Genomic DNA, 12,065 nt, shown 5'->3' with positions numbered 1-12,065 from the left:
AGATGGGTTTACAAAGACAAGACATGATGGAAAGTGTGACTTGGACCATTGCCTGCCCCATGACAGAGGAGAACGTTCAAGCCACTCTGTTAACCTTTTTGTCTCCAGAAGCTACCCACTTGAGAAACAGGAAATGCAGATCCAGAAGCCTTCTTTTCATAAAATAATCATAGAATAATAGAGTTGGAAGAGACCTCGTGGGCCATCCAGTCCAACCCCCTGCCAAGAAGCAGGAAATCACATTCAAAGCACCCCCGACAGATGGCCATCCAGCCTCTGCTTAAAAGCCTCCAAAAAAGGAGCCTCCACCACACTTCAGGGCAGAGAGTTCCACTGCCGAATCACTCTCACAGTTCCTCCTGAAGTTCAGGTGTTCTGCCACTTCTATCTCAGCCAAAGCACAAAGAAAGTTAAATTGATAAAATGACAGACCATTGGACTACTGTAGTGCCTCAATAAGATTCCACCCTTGGGTTTGGAATTTGAGAAATCATGTTGAAGGCCAAGCCATGTATCTCAGCAGATGACCTTGAGCAGTTGGGCAGCAAAGCCATGTACATTGACTTAGTTCAGAAAAAGAAAAGTCAGATCTAAACATAACAGATCTAAACAAAATGCAACTCCCAAGCTTGTAAAACTTCTAATCTTGAGATTTTACAGTGCTTTGTTTGCATCCTGCCTTCCTGGGCTTTGGGCAAGAAAATTCCAAGTCCCATTTCTCTTTCTTTTGGGCTGATGAGAGGGGCATTGGCAGTTCTCTGAAAATCAAACAACTGGACAAACTATATAGGGTGTTTCAGAAAGTTCATTCCAATTGGTGCTGATTCATTATCGGGTGAATTTTTGAAACGAGATATGCCAAGAGCAAGAATCAGTCCTCTCTACTCCCTCCTAACCAACTTTATATGTATGATCAGGGAATTGTAGTTTATTCCAACCAAAGTCATTTAGGCAATTGTGTGATATGTACCATTGTCTCTGTTACTTGGAATTCAATCCAAATGCAGCCAAAGTGTGAGACCGTTAATACTGAAACCAGACTTTTGTGCTTATGTCACTTACCACATTGCGAGGTAGCTTATGTCCTGGGAGATACTTTACATTTTCATGATCTTGGTTTATTATATCGGTGAGTTTCCGGCCGTTGATTATCTCTTCAAACACCCACATCTTAACAGTAGATTCAAACATGTTCGATTTTTGGGCATTCTCACCTATGATTTTCGAAATGGCAGATCCCCTTTAAGGGAAAAAAATAGTTGACATAAGTAGATATTTAATGGCTTAAACACGAGCACGACTCACACAGAGATAACTTCAGTTTCTCAAACCATAATATGCTTTATTTCCTACATTTATTTTACCGGCGCTCCATGCAGTCATGCTGGCCACGTGACCTTGGAGGTGTCTACGGACAATGCCGGCTCTTCGGCTTAGAAATGGAGATGAGCACCAACCCCCAGAATCAGACATGATTGGACTTAACGTCAGGGGAAACCTTTACCTTTTTACTATTTTACCATAGGCTGTCTCTTTTAACGCTAAGCATTTTCCACAGTACAGGAAGCCTATAACTGCATCTTTTCCTTCATGAAAGCCGTCAACAATTAGGAAAAGGCCAAAGCTCAACTTCCATGCATTTTGGTGAACTATTTGGCAATTTAAGTATCTGCTGCACAGAATTTGGATTGACGCAGTTTCCCTACCTCTAAGTTGTCTTATCGATGGCAAAGCTGAGATCTTACAGACCAAGAGATCTTGTAGCTTCCTTGAATGAGTGTGCATTTACATCATAGAAACAGTGCTGTTTGATCCCATATTAACTGCCATGACTGAATACTATTGAATCGTTGGAGTTGGAGTTTGGTGAGGCATCAGCTCTCTTTGGCCAAAAAATTTAAAGACTTTGCAAAACTCATCTCCTGTGAGTCCATAACATTGAGTCTGAACAGTTAAACTGATGTCAAACTGCATTAATTCTGTAGTGTAGATGCACTCTGAGTCTATCCAGCTGGAATACAATCTTCCTCTTTTTCCTACTGCCTTCTACCTTACCAAACATTGTTGTGTTTTATTGTGAGTCAACCCTCCATGTCAATTTATAATAACCAGTGTAAAATTAGAAAGGTCAGAAACAATATGCATTTCCTGAAAATGTGTAATTTTCAAAGAACTTTGAAATAATAAATAATAATGTGTTGTCGAAGGCTTTCATGGCCGGAATCACAGAAAAGAGGAAACCATGAAAATAACAAAATCTGGCTACTAGTATTTTAAAAATCTCTAAAATCAGCGCAGTAAATAAGGAACAATACTTTCAAAACAAGGGAATTCCAGGCAGAAAACAATCAGGACCAACTAACACCTCCCAACAAAGGATTCCCTCAGGCAGGAAGCAGCCAGGTTTTGAATCTGCAAGGCCATTAAATGCTAATCAAGGTGATCAATTGCAATATTAACACTTGCCTCAAACAAACCCCACTTGCATAGTTTTCCAACAGACCTCACAACCTCTGAGGATGCCTGCCATAGATGTGGGCGAAATGTCAGGAGAGAATGCTTCTGGAACATGACCAGAAAACTCACAGCAACTCAATAAATAATAAAATTGGAAAGGTCGGGAATGATGTGTTTGAAAATGCGGTTAACTGTGATATAAACAGTGCTGTGCTTTAACGTCCAGACAACCTTGGAACAGAATGTTAAACTATCTCATGTAGGCAAGGACGTTCAAGTCTAAACAACATTTCTATCACATTTATTTAGAAGGTGCCAAGTCACCATTGTGCATGTCCCCTCACTGTTTTAAAAACTATCATGGAATAGGCTCCTTTTTATTTTTTTTGTCTTATATCACTGCCACAAATTGTTTCACATTTCTTAATGCAATAGTGTTTACGATCAGGCCATTAAAAAAACAATCCATAGCCTGCTCTTCAGAGTCACTAACTCTTAACACAGATAACGTAAGACTTTTCAAAGAAAACAGTATGTGCTCAATGTTTTAAGCTGGGGCTGGATACATGTAGCCTTGGCCTAGTTTCACAAGCCTCTGCAAGCAAGTAACTTAGACTTCTGGGGAAAGAAACCTTTCGCTCCTCTGGCTGCCAGACTTTTTTTTCTGTGTCAGGCACGACTTGAGAAACTGCAAGTCGCTTCTGGTGTGAGAGAACTGGCTGCAAGGACGTTGCTCAGGGAACACCTGGACGTTTGATGTTTTACCATCCTGTGGGAGGCTTCTCTCATGTCACTGTGTGAAAAGCTGGAGCTGATAGATGGGAGCTCACCCTGCTCTTCGGATTTGAACCACCGACCTTTCGGTCAGCAGTCCTGCCAGCACAAGGGTTTAACCCATTGCACCACAGGGGGCTCTAGACTGATGGCTGGAGACAAGAAAGGAGAAAATGGTATAATGATGTAAGTCCACAATGAGGCAAATAAAGATATTGCCCCTCACACACAAATAAGTATGCTATCCCCATGAAATTTCCTCCAGCCCACACATTTCTAGCACTGCAGTAATTTAGATATTTCAGGACTGTTTCATGGCACACAATTATAGCACTATGGTTCCACTTTAACTGTCATGGCAGCATCCGCAGGCATTGTGGGATTTCTAAATTTGATAAGGTGCAAGAGGAAGTCTCCAGCTAAGAAATCTAAATTCTTCTCTCTAAATAGCAAATCCCACCATTCCATGAGGCATGCATGAAGAGTAAGTAGTCAATATTATCATTACATGATGTGAAAGAAACGGGTCAGAGTTATGAAAGGAATGTGAACACAGCCAATAATATAAGAATTCTAAATATACATTATAGTGTTTCACTCCTAGCAATATACTTTGGTTCTGGGATACCTATGCATACCAAAATGCCTGGATGCTCACGTCCCATTATATTCAATGGCATCTTGAAAAGGCAACTCATATAAAATGGGGAATCAAGATTTGCTTTTGGGATTTTTTAAACAATGTTTTCAAGCCATAGCTCTGAATACTTTCATCCATTAATATAGTGGGCCAACTATACCAAAAAAAACAAAAACCTGGGGTCTGAAGGATAATTTTATTTGGAAAGCATAAAACAAACTGATTACAGTCAATCCTCCACATTTGCGGGGCAGCATCATACTTAATCTCTATGAATGTGGAGGATGTTCTGTATTACAGTATATTTGCAAATCAGCTAACTGACTGATTGATTTGACAGAAAACCAAACACAACAGATATGCTAAATTGTAATAGTGTGGCAGCTAGGCCAAATCAGTAGGAAAGTTTCTCAATCTGAAAACAACTACTACTCAAAATAAAGGTCATGAGGTCTGAATATGAAACCTCTCTAGTTGATCACAGCTATTGGGAAACTACTGTGTGAAGGGTTGCTTTGTGTTTTAATGGTTTTGAAAGAATTGCTGAGCACTGAACTTTAACTTCTCTTTTGGTGACTTTAAGGAATGTGACTCTGTCTGCAAGATGTTTGGCGCTTAAGGCTGTGCCCCAGCTTCACAAATGAAACTGCTTTCCCTCCCTAAACTGACTTTGGAGGACTCTAGGCCATCACATGAGCAGAGGTTAACATTTTATGAGTCTGCAAGGTCAAAACACTAATATCTGTAAGGTGCTGCAAAACAATCATTTTGAAGAGTTGTTGTGTATTTTCCGGGCTGTATGGCCATGTTCCAGAAGCATTCTCTCCTGACGTTTTACCCACATCTATGGCGGGCATCCTCAGAGGTTGTGAGGTATATTGGAAAAAACTAAGCAAGGAAGGTTTATATATCTGTGGAAGGTCCAGGGTGGGACCTTCCACAGATATATAAACCTTCCTTTTAATTTTTTTCCCCCCATATATCTCACAACCTCTGAGGATGCCCGTCATAGATATGGGTGAAACGTCAGGAGAGAATGCTTCTGGAACATGGCCATAAAGCCTGGAAAACACACAACAACCCTGTAATTCCGGCCATGAAAGTCTTCGACAACACAATCATTTTGAATACTATGCACAATTGTAACATATTTGTCACAGAGCATCCAGCCAACTTTTTTGTTTTCCTGACGGTAGCTCTTCTGTTATTTTCCTGCACTAGGGTATAGCCAACCATCTTGGGCCCCTTCCACACAGCTAGAAAAAGTCCCACATTATCTGCTTTGAACTGGAATATATTGCAGTGTGGACTCAGATAACCCAGCTCAAAGCAGATATTGTGGGATTTTCTGCCTTGATATTCTGGGTTATATGGCTGTGTGGAAGGGCCCTGGGTCTTTTCTAGATTTTTTGGGTGGTTCTATATCCTAATACCAGAGGTTGCCATAGAACCATCCTGGAGGTCCTAGCAAATTCATAGAAGGGATCTCTTCAGGGTGACTCTATGGTAACTTCTGGTGAAAGTCATTAATTTCAATAAGATTTGCAATTGTCCGTGGTTTCCACTGTCCAGGAATGTCTATCCCATGGATACTGTAAATCAAAACAATGCAAGGCAACACAGCTTTGTTTCTTTGATTGCTTTAGTGCCTTTGTTGGACGGAAGATGGGGTATAAATTAAATTAAATTAGTGGGTTGCTGTGAGTTTTCTGGGCTATATGGCCATGTTCCAGAAGCATTCTCTCCTGATGCTATGGCAGGCATCCCCAGAGGTTGTGAGGTCTGCTGAAAACTAGGCAAGTGGGGTTTATGGCTAGTGATTCCGGCCATAAAAGCCTTCAACAACACATTATATTAAATTAATTGTGGCAGTCACCTGAGCAAAGCCACCCTTGCTTCCCATGGCAATGAAAATAAGAGGAACGGCAGGAAATGTAGTGCAACATTTGGAGAGCTAGGTTTTTTTCCAATCTTGGTTTATGTGTCCACTGTAATGGGAGATAAGTCTTGACAACTAATGCCATAGATATTTCATTATCAGAGACGAGCAACCTGCTGCTTTCTGGGTGTTGTTACACTGCAAATCTCATTGGATTTCACCATTGGCTGGTCTAGGATGAGAGCTGCAGTCCAAAAGCATAAGTAGCGTCCCCTTCATTCAGTCATATAGGTTATTTTTTCCCTCTCCTTTAAAATTTAAAGTTCCTCCATGCAACCTAAAAAAGATAACTTGTATTTCTGCCACTTTTTTCAATCATCAACATATCTGGGACAAAATCTACTGTTTGCAATGTGTATGTTGACATATGAGAAGTTTGTTTCCAATTATTCAAAGTCGCTCATTGTCTGACAGGTGACAAGGTGGTACATTCAACTTTCTAGTGGATGAGTCATGGGAATGCTTCAATTGGGAAGAGCACAAGTTCGACTGCTCTCTAAGGCCCCTTCCACACCGCCCCTATATCCCTGGATCTGATCCCAGCTTATCTTCTTATCCCAGGTTATCTGGCAGTGCAGACTCATATAATCCAGTTTAAAGCAGATAATCAGGGATCAGATCCCAGGGTGTAGAATGGTCTTAGTTGCTTGAAAAGTGTACTATCACTTACATAACTATGTGGGAGGTGTTGGGCTTTTTTTAAAAAAAATTGCAAGCTTATTATTGTGTAAGAATAAAACACCTTTCACTGGATCAGGTCTGTGGGTGAGTATCCATACTGAATGTTAATGCAACAGAGCCTGTGTTTGAATGTATGGCTCTTGAAAACAATGGAAAAGTAAACTTGGATCTCTATGCAAACTTACCTAAGCACAATAAACATATCCAAAAGAACAGGCACAGGGAGAGTTTGTTTACTATACGACCAACCAGCACCCAAGTCTGAGCTGGTATACAAAAATATATAACAGGGCAACCCAAGATGCAAATTATATCACTCTCCAAATAAACTTAGTCTTGAAATAATATATTAGAAGTTATAAAGTAACTGGGGGAGGGGGAGAAAGCTGGAAATCCCAGTCAAGCACCCAGAGGGCCATACGTTCCCCACCCCATTTGAATCCTCAACCTGCATTTATCTGGTATTGTTTAAACTGGAGAGCTGTCAGATAACCCTCCTGGTCAAATCCTCAGGTGTTTACCTGGCGCCATTCTACACATTTAAGACTGTTTTCCTGCAAAGCTAGAAAAGTTGGTAGGTTACCTTGGCCCAGTTACAAATCAGCTTTCTCTACTTCACTGATTTGTTGAAGGGGATATTGTAATGGAAACATGTAAGTTTCCTTGGGATCCTTGGCAGAAAACTGGGGAGGGGTGAGTTTGCTCTGGGTTTTAGTCCAAATTTTAAAGAAGCTTTCCAGTGTGGTAAAAAGAAAGTTTTTGATGAGTGCCCCAAAGTTATTTCTGACTTATGGAGATACTATCACATGGTTTTCTGAGATGGTGTCACCCAGTGGGTTTTCATTGCTTTTTGTTGGGATTTTTGCCTTGGTAATCCAACACTCAAACTAACTCCCGCCCCAAAACATTCAGTTGATAGTCCAGACTAAAACCCAGAAGGGAGTCTTTGCCTGAGTGACGTAACTATTAGCCAGTTTCAGGATGAGCCAAAAAGCTATCCCATTTTGTTCCTGTCTGGAAAAGAAGGAGACAAAGGCCCCTTATACACTGCCATATACTCCAGATTTTGAAGCAGATAATGTGGTTTTTATATGGCAGAGTAGATGGGGCCAAACTCTTCTTTGGGTTGCTGTGAGTTTTCCGGTCTATATGGCCATGTTACAGAAGCATTCTCTCCTGAAGTTTCACCCACATCTATGGCAGGCATCCTCAAAGATTGTGAGATTTGCTGGAATGTAGGCAAGTGGGGTTTATAAATCTGTGGAATGTCCAGGATGGGAGAAAGAACTCTTATTTGTTAGAGGCAAGGATGAATGTTGCAACTCACCACCTTGATTAGCACTGAATGGCATTGCAGCTTCAAAGCCTGGCTGTTTCCAGCCTGGAGGAATCCTTTGTTGGGTTATCCTTTGTTGGGAGGTGTTAGCTGGCCCTGATTGATTCTGTTTTCTGGGTGTTGGCCTTTATTTATTGCCCTGATTTTAGAGTTTTTTTAAATACTGGTAGCCAGATTTTGTTCATATTATTTGAGAACACAAAAATGCTGGACCACGTTAAGAACCACCACCCCAGACTACACAGAGAAGCCATTGAAATCCACAAGCATGTGGACAATCCCAACAGAAAGGAGGAAACTATGACAATAAACACAATCTGGCAACCAGTATTCAAAAACTCCAAAATCAGGATAGCAAATAAAGAACAAAGCTCTGAAAACAGAGGAATTCCAGACAGGAAACAATCAGGGTCAACAGAGGATTCCCCCAGGCAGGAAGCAGCCAGGCTTTGAAACTGAAAAGCCATTCAATGCTAATCAAGGTGGACAACTGCACCATTCACACTTGCCTCAAACAGGCAAGAGTTCTTTCTCCCACCCTGGACTTCCCACATATAAATAAACCCCACTTGCCTAGTTTCCAACAGACCTCACAACCTCTGAGGATGCCTGCCACAGATGTGGGTGCAGCGTCAGGAGAGAATACTTCTGGAACATGGCCATACAGCCTGGAAAACTCACAGCAACTCAGTGATTCCGGCCATGAAAGCCTTGGACAACACATCCTTTCAAATATTTAAGCATGGCTCCTCTCAGACTTTTCTTCTCCAAAGTAAACATACCCAGCTCCCTAAGCCAGTCCTGATGGGTCTTCCAGACTTTCATAACTTCACCGCAGAGCGTGAATCCACTTTAAATCCGGTTTCTGCCTCCTGCAGAATTCAGGGGTTTCTAGTTTGTTGGGGCCCAGGATGTGTCTGGCTGAGCTGTTTAAAGCCCCCTCCTTAAAGTGGATTTCAAGTGGATCCAAGCTCTAGTGCAGGCATGGGCAAACTTGGGCCCTCCCTCCGGGTGTTTTGGACTCCAACTCCCACCATTCCTAACAGCCTACCGGCTGTTAGGAATGGTGGGAGTTGGAGTCCAAAACACCCGGAGGGAGGGCCCAAGTTTGCCCATGCCTGCACTAGTGTCATGAGGTCCCAAGGAGCCTGTCAAATTCCTTCTTTCATTGTGATGCCCAAAAGTGGACACAACATGATTCCAGGTGAGGTACAGAGTGGTCCTGTGACTTCCCTGATCTCGAATCGCATTGTTTCCAGAGACTTCACTGGAGCCTCCGTGGCGTCCTCCTGGAACCCAGACCTCTCTGGGTCTTTCCCCATTTCGGGGGTCTGCCTTCTTTGCACTCACTCACCAGTTCCCCGCCCCGATGATGCAGACTTTCTTCGGAGGCATCTTGCTGGTGGCTCCGGACCAGCCGAGCCTCCTGCAGCGCCTAGGGACAGAGAGAGAGAGAAAGAGAGCAAAGGCGTGAGGCTCCCCGACCTGCCCTACAAATACCAATGGGAGAAGATCGCGCTCAAGAACCCTCCCGAGTCGAACAAGGGGTGTGTGGAAGTGGGCGTGGATGATCCGTCTCCTAAGGAGTCCTTTGGGGCACCAAGAGGCGGGGCAAGAACCGGGAGGCGAACTTCGAAGAGCAACGCCTTCCCGTTGAGGTGTGTTTTCCACGAGCCTGGGGCTTGGAGAAACCCTGGCAGAGCGAAGGAAGGTGTGAACGAACGCGAGTGGAGAAGCAGCAGGTAAGGAAGACCTTTGGAACCTAAACACCCTAAAACAGGCATGCGCAAACTTCGGCCCTCCAGGTGTTTTGGACTCCAACTCCCACAATTCCTAACAGCCGGTAGGCTGTTAGGAATTGTGGGAGTTGGAGTCCAAAACACCTGGAGGGCCGAAGTTTGCCCATGCCTGCCCTAAAAACACCAGATCCAACTGTAGGAAGGAAGCAAGATCAGCCCTGGTTAGTAAATACAAGGAATACAGGAGGCTCTATTTCAGGCTGGATCTACACTGTGTTGTCGAAGGCTTTCATGGCCGGAATCACCGGGTTGCTGTGAGCTTTCCGGGCTGCATGGCCATGTTCCAGAAGCATTCTCTCCTGAGGTTTCACCCACATCTATGGCAGGCTGTGAGGTCTGCTGGAAACTAGGCAAGTGGGGTTTATATATCTGGAAAGTCCAGGGTGGGAGAAAGAACTCTTGTCTGTGTGAGAGAAGTGTGACTGGTGCAATTGATCACTTTGATTAGCATTGAATAGCCTTGCAGATTCGATGCCTGGCTGCTTCCTGCCTGGAGGAATCCTTTGTTCGTGTCATGATCCCCATCTCATGTAATCTCTGGACACAGGGTTGGGAGGTGTTAGCTGGCCCGAATCGTTTACCCTCTCAAATTCCCCTGTTTTTTTTAGTGTTGCTCTTTATTTACTGTCTTGATTTTAGAGTATTTTAATACTGGTTGACATATTTTGTTCATTTGCATGGTTTCCTCCTCCTTTCTGTTGAAATTATCAACGTGCTTGTGAATTTAAATGGGTTCTCTGTGTAGTGTGACATGGTGGTGTTAGGGTGATCCGGCATTTCTGTCTTCTCAAATAATATTCTGTGTCCAGGATAAACCAACTGCAACATTCACACCTGCCTCCAAGAGACAAGAGTTCTTTCTCCCAGCCTAGATCTTCCACCAGGACTGTAGCCAAGATGGTGGTGGTGGTGGTGGTGGTGGGGGGGGGGGTGTTAGGGGTTCAATTCCCCCCCCCCCCCAAATTTCAGGTTTAAAAAAACCTGGTTTACTCATAAATTTTAACTGATTAACCAAAGCCTAATGAGTGTCCACTGAAGTTTATTGATGTAGCCTGATTACTAAATTATTTTGTGTTATGGAACTACTCTTCATGACTCGCTAAAAAAATTCACACACACACCCCCAATTTTTTCTGGCTATGGTCTTGCTTTCCACAGAAATATAAACCCCATTTGCCTAGTTTACAACCATCTCACAACCTCTGAGTATGCCTGCCATACATGTGGGTGAAACTTCAGGAGAGAATGCTTCTGGAACATAGCCATAAAGCCAGGAAAAATCACAGCAACCCAGTGGATCTACACTGCCTGATATCCCAGGATCTGACCCCAGATTACACTATGTAACAAAATTTGGAAAAAGGAATTATGTACTGGTTTGAAAGTGTTATTTCCTGTTTAATTGTACGGTACTTTGAAAATCATTCTTATATTCCAGAAATGCTTTTTTGTGGCTGCTGCAAACTATGTTGAATTGGTTGAGACTCCGTGAGGTATTCATTGAAAAACTATAGCAAAATGTGCTGCAGGATGTCCCACAAAAACAAAGTTTTTGCAGGTTTTTTCAGATTTATTTTGTAAAAAAGTACTTTAATAAACTTTTCCCATGTTTTTATGACAGAACCAATTAGGAATGACATTTATAACCCAGGAACAAAAATGGTGTTACATAGTGTAATCTGGGATCAATCCTGGGATTTTTAAAATCCTGTCAGAAGCAATTTAAGAACATACTGCAAGTTGCTTCTGGTGTGAGAGAATTGGCAGTCTACTGAGACGTTGCCCATGGGATGCCCAAATGTGTTACCATCCTGCTGGGAGGCTTCTCTTATGTCCCTACAAGCTAGAGCTGACAGATGAGAGCTCGCCCCGTCTCATGGATTTGAACTGGCAACCTTCAGGTCAGCAACTCAACCTTTAGGTCAGCAGTTCAGCTGGCACAAAGGGTTTAACCCGGTGTGCCACCATGGCTCCATAGATCCTGGGATATAGGACAGTGTAGATCCAGCCTCAGAGCAAGGAACTGGCAAAGCCCCTTCTGAGTAGTCCTTGCCTAAGAAAACCCTTATGTGATTCATGGGGTCACCTTACTGGGGCAGGAGCTACACTGCTCTAAATCCCAGCACTTGGCTCCAGCTTATCTGCTTATCCCACATTATCTGGCAGTCTAGACTTTTCTGATTTTAAAGACAGAACTCTGCATATTTGCCTCCTCAACTCTAAATTATTTGCAGCCACATGGCACTTCATGCTCTGCTTGCTGTGAGCTGAATGCTCAACCATAAGTATCCTGTGTGCTTATTTTTGGATGCTCGGCTGTATTTTTGTTTGGATAATTTTCCCTAATATAACTCAAAAGTCCTCACACAAACATGGTAACTCTCGCTCCTGAATGAGATGAGATGTCATGGAAGTTGTAGTTGAAAACATTTAAGAGAC

At 42.9% G+C, this 12,065-nt stretch overlaps 1 protein-coding gene across 3 annotated transcripts in view; it reads right to left on the bottom strand.

The window, feature by feature from the left end:
- LOC100556166 (glycerol-3-phosphate dehydrogenase 1-like protein) overlaps positions 1 to 12,065 on the bottom strand; it is a 56,226-nt gene that overhangs the window by 9,906 nt on the left and 34,255 nt on the right. For all 3 annotated transcript variants that reach the window (XM_062974073.1, XM_062974135.1, XM_062974200.1), the window contains 2 exons: positions 9,182 to 9,262; positions 1,063 to 1,240 (listed from right to left, as the gene is read on the bottom strand). In XM_062974073.1, the coding sequence (XP_062830143.1) occupies positions 1,063 to 1,240; positions 9,182 to 9,222 (219 nt within the window). In that variant the 5' untranslated portion in view covers positions 9,223 to 9,262. The remainder of the gene's footprint in view (positions 1 to 1,062; positions 1,241 to 9,181; positions 9,263 to 12,065) is intronic.

This window comes from Anolis carolinensis, chromosome 1 (assembly GCF_035594765.1).
Source record: "Anolis carolinensis isolate JA03-04 chromosome 1, rAnoCar3.1.pri, whole genome shotgun sequence".
In the NCBI taxonomy this organism is placed as follows: Eukaryota; Metazoa; Chordata; class Lepidosauria; order Squamata; family Dactyloidae; genus Anolis; species Anolis carolinensis.
The sequence above is the reverse complement of the archived record's forward strand: the minus strand, read 5'-3'. Positions and strand labels throughout refer to the sequence as shown.